We start from the raw sequence: 17,096 nt of genomic DNA, 5'->3' as shown, positions 1-17,096 counted from the left end.
CGTTTTCATTTTCGTTTCTTTTATTATTATTATTGCTGTTGTTGTTGTTGGTATTGTGTACTTGAGCGATCACTTGTGAGCGGCGCATGTGTGTGTACCATGGTTTATGGTTGGGGCTGGCTTTACGCATACGTAATCAAGCCTCAATACCACTCACTCGAAAAGCTTTTCGTGAAAGGAATACTGAGAGATATTGCACTAGATAGAAAGAAGTCGTATGTCTGTCTCTTTATAGTCATTTAAGTTAAACGGAAGAATCTGAGGTTTCAAAGCTTTCAACTCGAACATCGTCAACGACGGCAACAACAACATAAAGACGACTTACAAAAAAGAAAAAAAGCTATCCAATGAATTTCATGAAACGAAACAATGAGTGAGTGGTAACATTTTGCAAGAAAAATCCAAGAGCGAGAGAATCATGTCATGTTAGATGCGCGCAATGTCTTACTACTCTCATACATTGAGCGTGCGCGCACATATGTTGTCTGTGTGGATTTTTTTTTTTAAATTTTCCAATATGTGTTGGTTGGTTGGGACGTCGTCTATACTTGGACTGAAGAAGTTGATTAACCGTAAACTCAAGAACGCTTTCAATTTCATTATTATTACCCAGTGTTGCTTGACTGTCTGTTTGTTGAATCTTACGTTCGTCTGTCCGTTAGTTTTACACTCAAAATAATCGATCTATACGGCATTTGTTTTTTTTTTTCAATTTGATGACTTATGTTATAAAATACTTGAGGATTCTTTATCTTTAAGAACTAGGCAATAGCTGTTGAAGAGAATTTCTCGGTCCTTATGGTCTATGAAGTCATCGTGGTGCAATGGTTAGCGTGCCCGCCTTCCATAAAAAGGGTTATGAGTTCAATACCAGTTTCGACCAACACCAAAAGGTTTATCATTGGTGGATTATTGCCTCCCATTAACACTGGTCACATTACTGAATTTTTCTCTAATTGGTTTTAAATCAATGTGAAAGGTCGTTTGGAGGAGCTTGAAGTAAACATTAATGACTACTTCCCCGCACTTAGGGATTTCTTTGTCAGCGGGAAACTGCTACTTTCTGCTCCATAATCGACAGATAAAGTTCAGAGGAACACACCTCCCAAACCATGCCGCATCCAGAGGGGTACCATCTGAACCAGCCACCCGGTTCGCTTTTAGGCACGAACTATAATCACTTGAACACTTGAACGGAAATGAGGGTATAATGACGGCATTTAGGGTGGCACACACGGTAGTGGTTCAGAAAGCAATAGCTTCCTACCAGTGCAACGTTGTATTAGGTGGAAGACCAACACCTGTCAGCAACGACGAGAGACGGCTGTCTAGGGAGAGAAAGCCGATGGTAGTTACCTCTCCCTTCTGTACCCGGCAATTCAAGATATCTTACCAAATTGTGGACATTGGCTAACCTAATCTAGTTAGTCTCAAAACTAAGTTCGTCCCGAAGAAGTCCGCGTTTCATCAAAGCCTTAATCCGAATTAGAGTCCGTTTCGTAATGCTGAGTAATTTTTCATTAAATGTGTTCACCCTGACTTGCCTTGACGGTGGATCTCTATCTACGATAATAGTACCAAGGATGGCTTAAGAGAAAAACTGATGCTTTGTCCACATGGTATCTGCTAAGAAGTTTGACTAAAGCACATAATCTGATAGCAAGGACATAAAAAGTCTGGGCGCGGTTAGAGCACAATCTCGACATGAGCTGTATTTGTAAACCTATTGCCGAACGGAGGGAGTATTGAATAGGCTCTGTCACTTACCAAATTTGTATCTGTGAACGCTTTTGTATGAAGGCACTGGTAGAAGCATTTTATCCATGAAACATAGACAATGTCAACAACTGTCCACACCATGACTTGCCTTGACGGTGGATCTCTATCAACGATAATAGTACCAAGGATGGCTTAAGAGAAAAACTGATACTTTGTCCACATGGTATCTGCTAAGAAGTTTGACTAAAGCACATAATCTGATAGCAAGGACATAAAAAGTCTGGGCGCGGTTAGAGCACAATCTCGACATGAGCTGTATTTGTAAACCTATTGCCGAACGGAAGGAGTATTGAATAGGCTCTGTCACTTACCAAATTTGTATCTGTGAACGCTTTTGTATGAAGGCACTGGTAGAAGCATTTTATCCATGAAACATAGACAATGTCAACAACTGTCCACACCATAAGAAGATAATCAAGAGAAGACCAAATGCTCATTATCGGTACTACGCGCCAGTAATGGAATCTTTTCTATCCCCCTCCTTGTAGCTCTTCGACTTACGGTAAATTCAATGCACTTGCACTTCTCCAAACAGAGAATGACTCATCTTGCCGTTCTCAGGATGTGCAATGAAAAACCTCTCATAACTTTCTAAATCAAATACGGATTTGGACTAACGTGACGTGCCATGCAGACAATTTTGATTGTCATACCTCGCGCTTTGAAAGCATTGGCGTTTTGCATTTCAGATGTGGTAAATTTTTAAATCTAATCGCCTCTGTGACTACGTGTCATCTCTGGTATCTTTCATTCTCTTCGTCTGAGGTCAGCCACTTTTCTCTTCTCCAAACCAAAATGATATCATGTAATTTCTCCACTGGATTATCTTTGAATGGTGTCAGGTCTCGGATATTACCTATTTATTCTGAGGTTCCCCAGGGCTCTGTCCTGGGGCCTCTTCTATTTATTCTTTATGTTAACGATCTACATCAATACACTAGCTCCAGGATATGTAGAACGTTTATGTTTGCAGACGACAACTTTTTACTTTTCAATGGTAGCTTATCGTCACTTGAGGTTCTTGAGTCTGATATAAATCCATGCTTAGATCGATTTCTGCTTTGGGCGTACTTACCGTTACGAGTACGACGAATTTTGGCTCACTCGCTGTTGATGTCTCACATATTATATGGTATTGAAGTTGTCTCGGGGACACTTGGTCAATCTTTGTAAAATTTCAGTCATTTATGGTTTTTATACTTATACTTACTTACATTTCATTTTATTATTCTCTAATTCAGTACTTGTATTTCAATCTTTTTACCATGTTATGGGCTTATTTTGATGATTATATATTTTTTTATTTTTTCCTATTTTTGTTTATGGCTGGGGAGCCACTTTAATACTGCTGGGATAATATTATAAATGTATATAGAATAATTTGAGTACTTGACTTTATAAATATAATAATAGGTGTGTTCCTTTACTTTACTCGTAGTAAAAAGTAGTAAAAGAGAGAAATATTGAAAATCCTCTCAGATTTCTATATTTGTTAAATGTACAGGAACGAAAATATAGTAAAAATTGTAAAAATGTCAAATAAAAAACAAAAGAAGCATTGTGATTTGAATAAATATTTTCAAAACATGTAGGTAAATTAAATACTTTTATATCGAAATTTTTTTTGCCAAATGGCAGATTTTTTGCAGGAAACTTTGAAATCCTTATTACGATAGAAAGAAGCTATGGTTTTTACTTTGTTATAAAAAGTACTCCTTTTGCAAAATTTTTAATCAAAGTAAAACTCTGGCTTCTGGGCCATAAAGTAGAGTAATAGCGCATATTATCAGTATCTTATAAGGTGGGGTTTTTCATTCCGTTTGTAACACATACAAATAACGAATTCTAACTATATAACGTATATATAGTCTTGATCAGGGAGAAATTATAAGACGATGTCTCTCTGTCTGGCTATCTGTTGTAATCAGGCTACTTCCTTCAATAATGAACCTATAGTGCTGAAATTTTAACAGACACGTTTTTCTTCTACATGCAGGTCAATTTTGAAGATGGGACTACTTCGGCCTAAGTTTCGATTTTGCTTCCATATGAACCGACCTCCGTATTGGGGTCTTCATGACATAGACATTAAAACTTTTATCCGATTTGAATGAAATTCAAAACGTAGAGGTACTTTTGGTCCATTAAAGGGTGTGCCGAATTTGGTGTGAGTCGGTCAATGTTTTGGTACTTTTTTCGAAGCAAGTGGTATTAGTTCGGCATTGTTTTGAAATTCCAAATTGTGGAGTCTACACGTTAAATCTAAAGCACAAAGGTGCACAAAATTTTCCTCCAGAATACGTAGAATTTTATAAGGAATGTAGTCCTTCTAGACTCAAAATACAGACCCCACTTTGTTCAAATTTTGCAAAAAAATAAATTGTAAGGCCCTATCTCGCAAATATTAGATATATTCGCACACATACACAATCTTTTTATGGTAGTTTATAAGTTCTATCCAGCAAAGCAAAAATCATGAAAATCGGTGCATAATTGCGCGTTTGCCAAGTAACACTAAATTGCATACATCCGAGGTGTCCAACTTCCAACGTCTATAGACCAGCCCGTGAATCCACTAGGGACCTACAAACCTCTAAATATAGAGAAAAACATTTCAGCTTTGGCACAAAGAAAAAATTATGATGATATCTTAATCCATAAAAAAGTTACAGATTTATTTCCAAAAAAAGCGATTTGGAACTACTTTAGTTTTGAAAATTTGAAAACAAATAATTATTTTTGTCATGACATATCTACAACTTTTACTCGAAAGAATTTGTCGAGTAACTTGTAGTAAAAAAATTTTAAAAGAGACATGCATTTTGACATTGTTCTCTTAAAATTGTTTACTACTTTTACTATTTTTTGGGGTTGAGGAACGGTTTCTAGTAAAAACTAGTAAAAGTAGTAACTAGTAGTACGTAAAGGAACACAACTAATAATTACTCAGGATTTGTTATAAGTAATATAAATTAATTGGCCTTATAGGCTTTGTATTACGGAAAATTTTTGAAATAAGTAAAAAAATAAATAAAGACGGCTCGGTGCTCATAAATATGAAATATAACACTCAGTGTGCGTGAAAAAGTCTCCACCCTACCCATTCATATATAATGTCCCCGCTTGCTACAACCAGGCAGACACAATAGTGTTGTAAATTCCACACAGGACTACGAAACACACATATACAGTTGGATACCATACACTCGATGTCGCTACTACTCGCGAGATAGGAAAACTCGATTTATCTTTACTCGAATAGTTGTCTCGCTTAAGCAGTGTAATCATTTCCGTAGCTCTCCTTGTAGTTTTTGATTTTCGGTATTGTATTGACACTTCTCCAAATTGAGAACGCACGTCTCAAGCTCAGTGGTCTCAAACGCTCAAAGATTATGGAGCTATATGTCCAAACGAAACTGATCCTTTCATACCTCCCACCACCCAGTTTGGAGCTGCCGATGGCGCCCTTCTTTTCTACTATAAGTGAAAAACTATAAAATTGTTCGCAAATTGTTCCTTCATTTCCAAAGTCACCGTGATGCAATGTTTACTATGTTTTCCTAGGTTAGGGAAGGCTTAAGTTGTGGATCAATACTAGATTCATCGGAACGCCAGAAATATTTTCCTCGGTTGTTGATCTGGTTGTAAATTTCTGAGTATCAAAGCTTCGCTAAGTGGTTTCGTAGGATCTGAACTTGCCACTACACCCAACCTAACCGTTACCAAAGACAAAGGGGCCAGTTTTCCCATTCGACATGAGCCAAGAAAAAACTGTTATCATATCGTTGTTTTGTATTCATTTTTCTTTGAGTGTAAACGATATTTTGCAACAACACAAACAGGATCCATTGCCCAATGTTACGATGTTGGATGTTCTACCTGCTGTGTTAAAGATTCCCTATTTTTCGCCGTTGAATTGTGCGCATGTCTGACTGATTGGCCGATCGATCGACGGACCTATCGACATCGTCGTAATCCCCTCTCTCTCTCACTCCCTGGTCTTCATACACCTACAAAATTGAAAAAAGAAACACTTTTTCACATTGGTATATTTAGCTGTTTGCCTTTTGTCATAGCGCTACTGCCGTTTCTGCTGTTGCTGCTGATGATGTTGGTATTTTCGAATGATCTCTGTAGGGAACTACTATAGAGATAGGTATGTCTGTATGTAAATGCAAGAGTTGAGCTTACGAAAAACGAAAAAAGAGATGTAAGCCATTTTTAGAAAGTAGTTTTGATCAAGTCGTCGTCGTCGTAGTCTTATGTTTTTGTTGTTTTTATTGTAGCAATAATTTCAAAATCCAAGGCCTTTTACTAACATCTTTTTGGTGGCGTGTGTATGGCTGTGTGTGACGGACTACTCTCTGCCAGTGTATATGTATATATGTGAAACTTTTTGTTTTTGTTTCTTTCAGCTTTTGTTTTTTTTTGTACTTTGGCGACTTGAAAATTAATCTTGGTTTTCTTTCTTTCTGTTGTTGTGTGGTGGTTCGTTCGCTCGTTGAATTGGGGGAACGTTCATTGTTGTTTCAGGTACCGAGAATGTTGATGTTGCAATACAGCAAACATGGCGAATGTATTCTTAAAGAAATTGGAGCTGCATTTCGTGGAGAACACCCCGCCGATCTGACCATTGTATGCGAGAATCAAGTCAAATTACATGCCCACAAGCTGGTCTTGGCTGCGGCGAGCCCGTTAATTAGGTAACACCAAGAATTCCTGGAGTTTTACCCCAACCATCTCCTTTCTATAGAAACTTCCATTGCCATCTTGAGAAACTTTTTCATTTTCTTGTTTTTTTTTCTTCTTTCTCTTCCCTTTCTCCATGCCCCCGCCGTGTGTGCTATTGTAGAAACCTTCTGGAAGATACACAGCTCTATGACTGCATGACAACAGTCTATTTCCCGGATGTAAATGCAACGTACTTTAAGTTCTTGTTGGATTTCTTGTATTCCGGCCAGACCTGTATAACATCACGAGATGTCAACTATCTGCATGATCTATTGCTATTGTTGCAGATTAAATCGGACAATTGGAAGACGACCGATACCACTCCACCACCACCTCCACCACCAACCCATGAAAATAGCAATACTTCTATTGGTGGTAACGGAGGTGTGGGCGGAGGAGGAGGAGGTGGCGGCGGAATTGGTTTGGGCCATGGGAGTAACACAAACCCCTCAAACTCTCATAGTCGTAAATTCTCCGATGATTGTGAAAGTCCCGAATGCGAAAAGAAACTACGAAATGAAACAAATGGCAATGACATTAAGCAAAGTCCTCCTTCTTCCCAAGGTTCTGAGAAAAATATTTCCGAGGATAATGATGACGACGAGGATAATCTAAATATAGACAGTGATAGCACAGCCGATTTGAAAGCCAAGGATTCTCAACATGACATAGATCAACTATCCGATGCGAATAGCATAAGTGGCGGTGGAGGTCTTAATCCTGTCAATCTCTCCCTAGGTATTCGCACCAAGTCCGAACATAGTATGCGTAATATATTCCGAGGCAAAAGCAGCTACTCCCCAGACTATGATACGCTCAACATTATGGAAAGTGCCAAGCGCAAAACCTTGTTCTCCGATTCGGCCCGTGATTGTCTGAAACCGCTATCTGAACATGGTGATCTGAATAGTTCACCGGATAATTATGTTGTCACGCCACATCGAAAACGTCGTCCCGGTTTCCATTCCTCGCCCAGCCACAAGCCCTTCGTTTCATATCAACAAAATCTACTCGATGAATTTCGTTCAGCTAAATCAGCTCTCTCGCCCATGTCCGGTTACATGCCCGAAAAGAATATGCTGCTACCACTCGATGAGGGTGTCATAAACCCCGCCGATATACTGCCACAAAATCGCAATTTACTTGAGAAGAGTATATCGCGACACGACAGTAGCCCTGAAAAGACAGTACAATTACCACCGCAATTAGTGTATCAATGGCAATCCACCCACAATTCGAATATGTCTTCATTATCCCATCTACAGCCAGGTTTGACTTCCATGTCAGACATCAAACTCAGCCTCGATGCGTCCAGCCAACAGAATAATAGTCCAGCCTGTGGGGGCAGTGCTGGCGGCGGCGGCAGTGTAGGAGGCGTAGGTAATAATCAAAGTCCTGTCCGTGAGTACCGTTGCGAATACTGTGGCAAACAGTTTGGTATGTCCTGGAATCTGAAGACGCATTTACGTGTTCACACAGGTGAATAATTTGACTTTTTTAGATTAAAGGTCATTACTAAGTTCGAGTTTCACAGCGAAAATCATAATTTTTTTATTTAATGCAGTATTAGTGCAGTATTTTTTCACTTAATTTTGAGTTTCACCTTTGAAATAAGAACTTAGTATCGGCCCTTTATATGAGATTATGTTACATACTGAAAATCATTTTGGCATCACAAACTGAAATTTATCTGAACTTGGTAACGAATTCTATGGAAGCATTATTAGATGTACAATCATGGAGTAAGGGTCCCTTCACTGAAGATATTGGCGATAACATACAAAGTGTATTGTTATAGTCTTCCCAGCTACTTTACTGTAGATAAAAAAATTGGTGAAATAGTACCAAAGCAAACAAGAAAAAGTACTTTTTTCGGCAAACAGGTACACCGATCCATATATTTTTTGCGGGTAAGGTAGCAAAATGCTTTATGCGCCTGACAGTGCGTTTATCCATGTACCGTACTCCATCACAATCGACGATACAGGCTAAAAACCCATCGCTCTTCCCTCGGTGTATAATTACCACCTTGGAACCGCCTTGGCATTACGTGATTCACGGCTGTCTCCTTTTAGTCCGCGTTCGTGTCAACTTTTTTGCGTAGAACGTGTCCCACAAAACGTCTTACTGCCACCCAATTCCATATCTTAGTACCATCTTTTCCGGGGAGATATTCCCATTTTCATCTTCAAGCACTCTGCCGTTCTGCCATCCGTTTACATCCCAATAATGTATGCCGGTATCATCTGTAACCTCTCCTTTTTCGTAAATGCAGTTGCCTTACCTGCATTTCCCCATACGGAACAGACACAGATTCGACAGTAGCCACGACCAGATAGTATCTGAGTCATGAAATACATCACTTCCCCATGCTTAGGTTAGGTGGCAGCCCGATGTATCAGGCTCACTTAGACTATTCAGTCCATTGTGATACCACATTGGTGAACTTCTCTCTTATCACTGAGTCCTGCCCGATTCCATGTTATGCGCTTTACAGACTATCAGTTATTCCGGACGGAATGTCGGTGTTTGTAAAGAATCTTACAGTGTGTCGGATCGATACGACTTGTCGGCGATGACTAAATAATCGGCAAATGTGTTATCGATCCCATAAACATGCAGCAGTATCGATAATGACTTCGGACTTAACTTTTAATGTGCACAATATATGGGATATGTTCGACACGAGCACTGTCGTCCGGAATAACTGATAGACTGTAAAGCGCATTAAGCTCAATGACAAGGGACCTCCTTTTTATAGCCGAATCCGACCGCGTTCCACATTGCAGTGAAACCACTTAGAGAAGCTTTGAAACCCTCAGAAATGTCACCAGCATTACTGAGGTGGGATAATCCACTTTTTGGTGTTCGGTCGAAGCAGGAATCGAATCCACGACGGTGGGTTGTATAATTGTATATCGGTTATATGTCGTTTCTCCATTGTCCCCGTCATTTAAGGTGGAATTACATAACATGCGTGCGTACGTTATATGCTATTCTCAAAAAAGGTAAAATGTGGGAACTACTATTGTTCGAGTTACACGACAAAGGTAACGTATGCATATGACGCACGAAGTTGACGAACTTTTAACTTTTCAATGCGTCAGGTGCGTTGACAACGTTAAACAACACGTAAACAAATCAGAAAACGAAAAAAACAATGTGAAATATGAACGAGGAATTATTGAAGAAGTTAAAAAGCATAAAGGGTTATACTTTAAAAAGTGCGTGGAATATAAAAACTTAATAAAAAGCTCATAGGCAAGGAATGTAATCAGCAAATTTGCTGATGATCCGACGATGTAACTCAATTAAAGAATCGTATTCGTCAACGCATTCGAATACAACGTACGCACGCATGATCGCATTGTATGTAATTCCACCTTTATCCATGATTTCTTGTTGGATGTTCAGTATTAAGTTCCTCGCGCCTTGTTGTTTAGCCTCGAAAACCTTTTTCCTCATGTGTCTTGTGCGGTATGTTGAAGTGATTCTCAAAGCAGCCGTTTTCTGTACTGAAAGAATCTTGTTCGCTCTAGTTCGTCTCTGTAGGGATCGACGCCCAGATCTCACATCCATAGGGGAGTATGCTGTTACTCATCTCCATCAACCATGTGTTCCAGAAACAAATTTGAGGGATTTTCGCTATAAAATCTTCCAACATTATATTCAGGGTCACATAGTTAGTCTATTTACCACATTGTGATACCACAAGAAGCATTTCCCAAGTTGCTTCTGTTGTAGGCAATAATTAGACCATGTTCTCATGGGTTGTCACCTTCACTACTCGGTACGTATAAGATCCATGCTCTACGCAATCTGTAACTGATAGCTCTATCGTAAAGCTTGACATTTTTGAGGATATACGTACTCAGAATGTTTGGACATACGAGCGCTATTTGTGTTGTTTACAACCCTAGTAGTTTTGGACCAAGCCGAACCCTCTCCATAGGTTAGGTTAGGTAGTCGTATATTGGCAGCCCATAAACTCTAGTTTCATCATGACTAACTGTAACAATATACAACGCATCGTTTTTGTACACTACGTGTATTACTAACTCTTATTTGCGTGTACATAGATAGCATTAGTTGGCTCGTAGCGTATTGTATAAATGGGATGTCACGCCTGCCAAATTCGTTACTGAGTTGAAATAAAAGCCAATTTCTCATATTCCAAACGCACGCTGATTTTTCTTTATAAACACAGCTATTTTGGACATCCTAATCGAACGAAAACATTCGTTTCGGATATGAAAAACTGGCCGTAACATTTAATAATGATTTATAATTCGTTTCATTTAATTTTTTGTAACCACTTTTCTTCTTTTGCTTTATTTCCAACAGGTGAAAAACCCTTCGCTTGTCGCCTGTGCATAGCTATGTTTAAGCAAAAGGCCCATCTACTCAAACATTTGTGTTCAGTTCATAGAAATGTCATCACCACCAATGGCAGCGACAATGATACGCGATATTGTTGCTGTTTTTGTTCCATGTATTTCGAATCAGTACAAGAGTTGGTCCGGCACTTGTCGGGTCATCATAACAATTTATTGCTAGCAAAAAATTTACGCGATTAGTACTTCGTTTTTTTTATTCTTTCTAAATGATACATTCTAGAATAGTAGTTTTCGTCGCTTCTAAAATATACTATATTTATATATATATACATTCATACTATCAATTTACATAAAAGATTTACAAGAATAACCTTACATACTCATCTACATACATGCATAGAAGAAGAACAAAAAGGAATATGCCCACATTTTTAATACTACTTTGTGGGGATTTCGGTATGACATGTACGTGTGTGTAATTGTAAGGTTCTCCGCAGCATTCATATATAAATACATATGTACATATACTTCCATATATATATACTACATATATATACATATGTATATATATCTATGCATTTTTTGTTAATTTTAACATTTCCATCTCTATTTTTCTACTTTTTTGTATATTTTATTATTAAAAACAAAAAACAAAAACAAAACTTTACATCGTATACATGATTTTTTATTATTTTTATTTTATATATATGTAATATATGATGATTGAATTGTAATACAATTAAATTTTAATTTTTAAAAACAAAATACAAATGATCATTTTACATCTTTTTTGTTATGTCAAAAAAAAAATGTGTTTTATTTCTTCTTGGCCAAGAATTTGCCATTTTCCAATGGCTAAAACGGCTAAAGAATTAGGCCGACCCCCATTTGTATGGGGACCGATTGACGAAAATGTCCTGTAGACATGGAATTTTGAAAAAACTTCCTATAGAAATTAAATTTTTGCGAACAATTTCCCATAGAAATGCAATTTTTACTAAAAATTCCTATATAAATGAGATTTTGAAAAAAAATCCTATAGAAATAGAATATTGACTAAATTTCCTATAGAAACAATAATTAAAAAAGTCCATAGAAATCCATAATTAAATTTTAACGATAATATCCCATAGAAATTAAATTTTGATGAACATTTCCTATACACTGAAATCCATAATTAAATTTTAACGATAATATCCCATAGAAATTAAATTTTGATGAACATTTCCTATACACTGAAAAACCCACCAGGAAGAAAAACTTTAGTTAATTTTAGAAAATTTTTAATATTTATAGAAAATTTTAAGTAAACAGTATTACAAACGCTGACATCACGCCAATATCACAAAAATAAGTAAATCACCCTTATTCCTGAAGTCGCCCTCGCTCTCGCCGTCGCTTTTAAGTCGTCTCGTCATTCAATTGGTATTCCTGTGAAGTGGCGACGACGACGATTACTTTTTGTACCAATTACAATACTCGGTAATAAAAGGCCGGTATCACTAGAAAACAATCAGCTGATGTGCAAAAAATGAATTTTAATTTTTTCGGTTTAAAAAATTTTTATTTCCGACGCACTTCTATGTCGGAAAATCAAGAAAAATATTTAATTTGACGCGGGAAAAATGTGGATATTTATTCAAGGACCGTAAAAGCTTCCAAAACTATAAAAATGGAGACGACGACGAGATCAATGGCACAAGGATCATCATGAAATAAAACAATCAGCTGATATACAAAACTGAATTTTAATTATTTGCGTTTAAAATGGAAAATCACAATTGGAACGACGTTGACATTATATACACGCACAGAAAAAACATGTTTGGACATGGTTGCCGCATCCATTTAATGCTTATTTAGAGTATGTAATTGTCGCGAAAACCATGTATTTTGTCTTTGTAAAAATAATTTTCGAGCGGAGAAAAATATATGTTGGCAATAAGCATTTGAATGGTTATCAAATACCGCAAACATGTTCTATCATTTAAATGATAGAATTGGAGACATTATATGGTCAGGAAAATCATGTACCTGACCATTCAATTTTTTTACTTTTTTGCAGAGAAAAAAGTATTTTTATAGTTTACGTATAGACATGTATACAACCATTACATGGCCATAAAGACCATGTACATTGTTTTCGTGACCATTTAATTTTTTAATTTTTTTGCAGCGACAAGAATTTTATAAAAACATTGAGCAGGTACACACGATTTTCATTTTGCGCGTCAGTCGTGTGTTGATTGTTTCTTGGAATGGACGGAGAATACGGAATTATTGTGTTTTGTGTTAATTTATATATTCACAAATGGCACGTGGTTTTATGTGAATACAAAAAAAGAAAGTGTAGTTGAAAAAAATGTACCTGGTTTTTGTTCTGCATTTTGATATATGGTATAATTTATTTTTATTTGCAGTTACATGATGTCTGCGTTTGTACATTTGATGGGCACGAAGTAAATATGGAATGATTACTTATTGTTGAAATTGAACCAAACTAGAGTGTGTAAAAATATGTGATGTTTGCTTGCACGACATTATAAATAGAAATAAGCAATGAATTAGTTTATAAATAAATAAAAACAAATAAATAAAGTTGATTTTGTGTTTTCTTTTCTCAAGTGGCGTCCTTTTTTCGACGACGAAAATAGTTTTTTCATAAAAATCAAAACATTTTAGATTGTGACCATGTTCTTTTAACTAGAAGAAAAACATTTTTGACGAATAACATAACATTTTAGATCGTGACCATTGTCTTTTAATGGAAACAAAATTCTTTTTATCAATATAATAACATTTTAGATGAGGACAATTGTATTTTTCTTAGAACCATGTTCACTGAGCCAACATGGTTGCAGGTTAAAATGTTACATGGTCGCCGCAAAAATAGTTCCTATCATATTATTTTGCTCTTCGAATATGATTGTGACAATCATGTTTCTTCTCTGCGTGTACCCAAGGATCATTCAAAGTTCGTGAAGGACACATTTGTTATCTAAGTTTGGTGCTAAATAAAATGCATTTGCCTTGAAGGGTTTCTATTAAAAATAAATGGAATTGAAAATCAACACGTTTACTTTAATTGTACAGTGTTCTTTTCTATGATGTGAAGGTGATGACCATAACTGCTATATATACTGATTTTTCCCATTTTTTGTAATTGTTGAAGATTAGTCACTTTACTTCTTACCAATTTCTATTTTTTAAATTATTTTTCAATTGTTCGATTAATAAAGTCTAAAAAAACTTCTTCAAAAATTAAACACTAAACTCGTCGCTCGTAAATTTAAAGGCGACAAAAAGCGACGATATTGGCGACAAAAAGCGACACCAGGAATACCGATTTTCTTCGATAGCAGAATATATCGACGAACGGAATACCAATTAGTGGCGACAGACGAAAGCGACAAAAGGCGACTTCAGGAATAAGGGTGAATATTTTTCGACAAATTCAAGAACATTTATTAGACATAATTAATTTTTTTAACTTGTTAAAGAAAATTTTATAGTTTGAAGGCAAAAATTGGAGTTCAAAATGGCAAGAATATCTCTAGTGCCATACGAAGTTCAAGATGGGCGCATTTCTAATAAAATTTACATATTTAAAGAAATAATGAACTATTTTGCTTCATTTGTCTATAATTTTTTCCTCTGTTTAGTTAATTTAACTAACGTACGCAAAAAAAAAAGTCATGGAAACTTTCTTAAAACGTAATAATTCCATGAACTAAAAGAGAGTTAAATTTGCTTTAATGAAATATAGTGTTCACTTTTTTTGAGTGTAATTAAATTTGGACGAAATTGTCCTATAGAAATGAAATTTTGACAAAACTTTGTATAAAAATTAAATTTTTACGAAAAAATTCCAAAACAATGCAATTTTTACAAAAACTTCCTACAGAAAGGAAATTTTTAAAAAATTTTCTATAGAAACAAAAATTATAAAAAGAAATCTTATAGTAATGATAGTTTGACGAAAATTTCCTACAGAAATGAAATTTTGAAAAAATTTCCGATAGAAATGTAATTTTATATAAAAGTATGGATCGATTTGGACCAAGGTTTTCAGGTTAAACCGAAAGAATTCTATTCGTAAAAAGAACGAAAGATGTCGTTAATTACTTTTTTTTACTTGTCAAAGAAAATTTCGCAGTTGGAGGGGAAAAAATTAGAGTTCAAAATTGCAAAAGTGTCTTAGCGAAGTTCAAGATGGGCGCATTTCTGGTAAAATTAACAAATTTTAAGAAATTCTGAACTATTTTGTGAGAGACACGAATTTAGTAAATCTTTATGCTTCATTTGTGTATACTTCTTTCACCATTTAGTTAATTTCAATAACGTACACAAAAAAAATATTAAAATCAAGGAAATTTCTATGAACTAAAATGGAGTTAAATTGGCTTTAGTGCCACAGAGGGTTCACTTTTTTTTTTGAGTGTATATCGACACAGAATACCCATACAGTGTTGTTAGCATTGGGGATTTTTCCCCAAATTTTAGATATTTTCTTGTAGATGGGAACGCAATTATTGAGTTGTGGACATGGGGATTTGGAGGGAAATTTACAGAAATTGGGTGATTTTGTCTGTTATGAAATTATTTCGTGAGGACTCGGGTTGCCTTCTCATCTGCGTACATCATTGATTTGGACAATCATGAAGGATTTGTGGGAAATTGGTTCCGTAGGGGTTTTTCTATAAGCTACTTTTCCTCTCACAAGCGGGAAAACTTTTCACGGAATTTTTTTTTGTGGAATCCTTCTTATTTCCAAAAAGAAGGATTTAAAACCGAAGTAAATCTTTTATTTTCAATTTTTGTCCAGGATTCCCCTTTCATGGATGCTTAAAAGCAGATGATTTTATATATGTTCGAAACGACAGTGTTGCAAGATTTTGAGAAAACGCATTTAAACTTTTATAATTGAAAGTATGTGTTAATATTTTTTCATTTACAACGAAGTATGCTTAAATTTTAAATAAAAAAAAATATTTTTGAACCAGATAAGACAAATTAAAACAATATTTTTGATTACAGAATTGCTATATACGATTGGACAACTAAACTTCCGCAAAGCGTCGCACGTAAGAGTCAGTTAATTATAATAAACTGTTTTATGAGTTGTCGCCGTCGGGAGAAAAAATGTATACTTCACAAAATTATTTGTTTTTATTTATTCATAAAAGCATAAAATACAAAATAATCCGCAATTTTGAATTTGTCGATTTTAGTGCGAATATCAATATTTTTTCTAACGGCGTGTTTTGCGTAAGTATTTCAGTTTTTCTTTAGATTGCGGAACATGAGTTTCTTCGTATTTCCTTAAAATGTTGCCACAAACTTAAAAATAAAAAAATTGTGCCACATATGTTATTATATGTTTACATTTTCCTCTGCAAATTATATGATTTATACTACGTTTGCACTAGACATGAAATCCTCGTAAACGAGGATTTTTGCCGAAATCCTCCTAGATCTCAGTAGATTTGCAATAGGCAAATATCAGCTGTCTCGTAGATGATTTCAACAAAATCTCTTTCAAAATCCCCTACACTGCCTTGTACAACTGTGGTTTTAGTACTAAAAATGCGCTTTTTGCAACCCTGCCCCAATTTTCCTTGTAGATGAATGTGGGTGTGCGTATACACATATGGGTTTGTGTTTGTATTGATATATTTATAAACAGCTGTTAAATCCTCAAATCTAAGAAATCTCGTTATTTTGCCAGTCCGAATACTTGAGATTTTTAAAGAGAGTTTGGTTCTAAATAGCGAGATTTCGTGTCTAGTGTGAACGTAGTATTACAGTCATTCATTTTTTCGACAAGCGATTTCGAAAAGTCTTATGTTATTTCACGAGAAACCAAGATCTACCAACATTTTTTGTGGGAAATCCAGAACATACCCAAATATGTCCTTGACCGCTTGTAATATAAAAAGCATTAACACACTTATTTTCAATTACAAAAGTTTCAATGCGTTTTCTCAAAATCTTGCAACACAGTCGTTTCGAACATTTTATGTATGTTCGAAATGACAGTGTTGCAATATTTTGCTTTTAAGCAACTACCATTTTTTTGCAACAAGTGATAGATTCCCCTATTGGACAATTTGTCGTATATTTTTAAATCTGTTTTTTTTTTTTTTTAATGGGCTTTCATGTTATTTTATCACCCAATATTTATCAAGCATATAGAAAACATAAGAAAAATTGGAAATAAAAGATTTACTTCGGTTTCAAATCCTTCTT

At 35.7% G+C, this 17,096-nt stretch overlaps 1 protein-coding gene across 2 annotated transcripts in view; it reads left to right on the top strand.

Annotated features, from left to right (window-relative positions):
* Positions 1-11,618, top strand: part of ken (zinc finger and BTB domain-containing ken and barbie protein) — a 28,476-nt gene extending 16,858 nt beyond the window's left edge. For both annotated transcript variants that reach the window (XM_075309765.1, XM_075309764.1), the window contains 3 exons: positions 6,313-6,482; positions 6,632-7,989; positions 10,855-11,618. In XM_075309765.1, the coding sequence (XP_075165880.1) occupies positions 6,322-6,482; positions 6,632-7,989; positions 10,855-11,087 (1,752 nt within the window). In that variant the 5' untranslated portion in view covers positions 6,313-6,321 and the 3' untranslated portion in view covers positions 11,088-11,618. The remainder of the gene's footprint in view (positions 1-6,312; positions 6,483-6,631; positions 7,990-10,854) is intronic.
* Positions 11,619-17,096: the final 5,478 nt, after the last annotated feature.

The sequence above is a fragment of the Haematobia irritans genome, chromosome 5 (assembly GCF_050003625.1).
Source record: "Haematobia irritans isolate KBUSLIRL chromosome 5, ASM5000362v1, whole genome shotgun sequence".
NCBI classification, from domain to species: Eukaryota; Metazoa; Arthropoda; class Insecta; order Diptera; family Muscidae; genus Haematobia; species Haematobia irritans.
The sequence above is the reverse complement of the archived record's forward strand: the minus strand, read 5'-3'. Positions and strand labels throughout refer to the sequence as shown.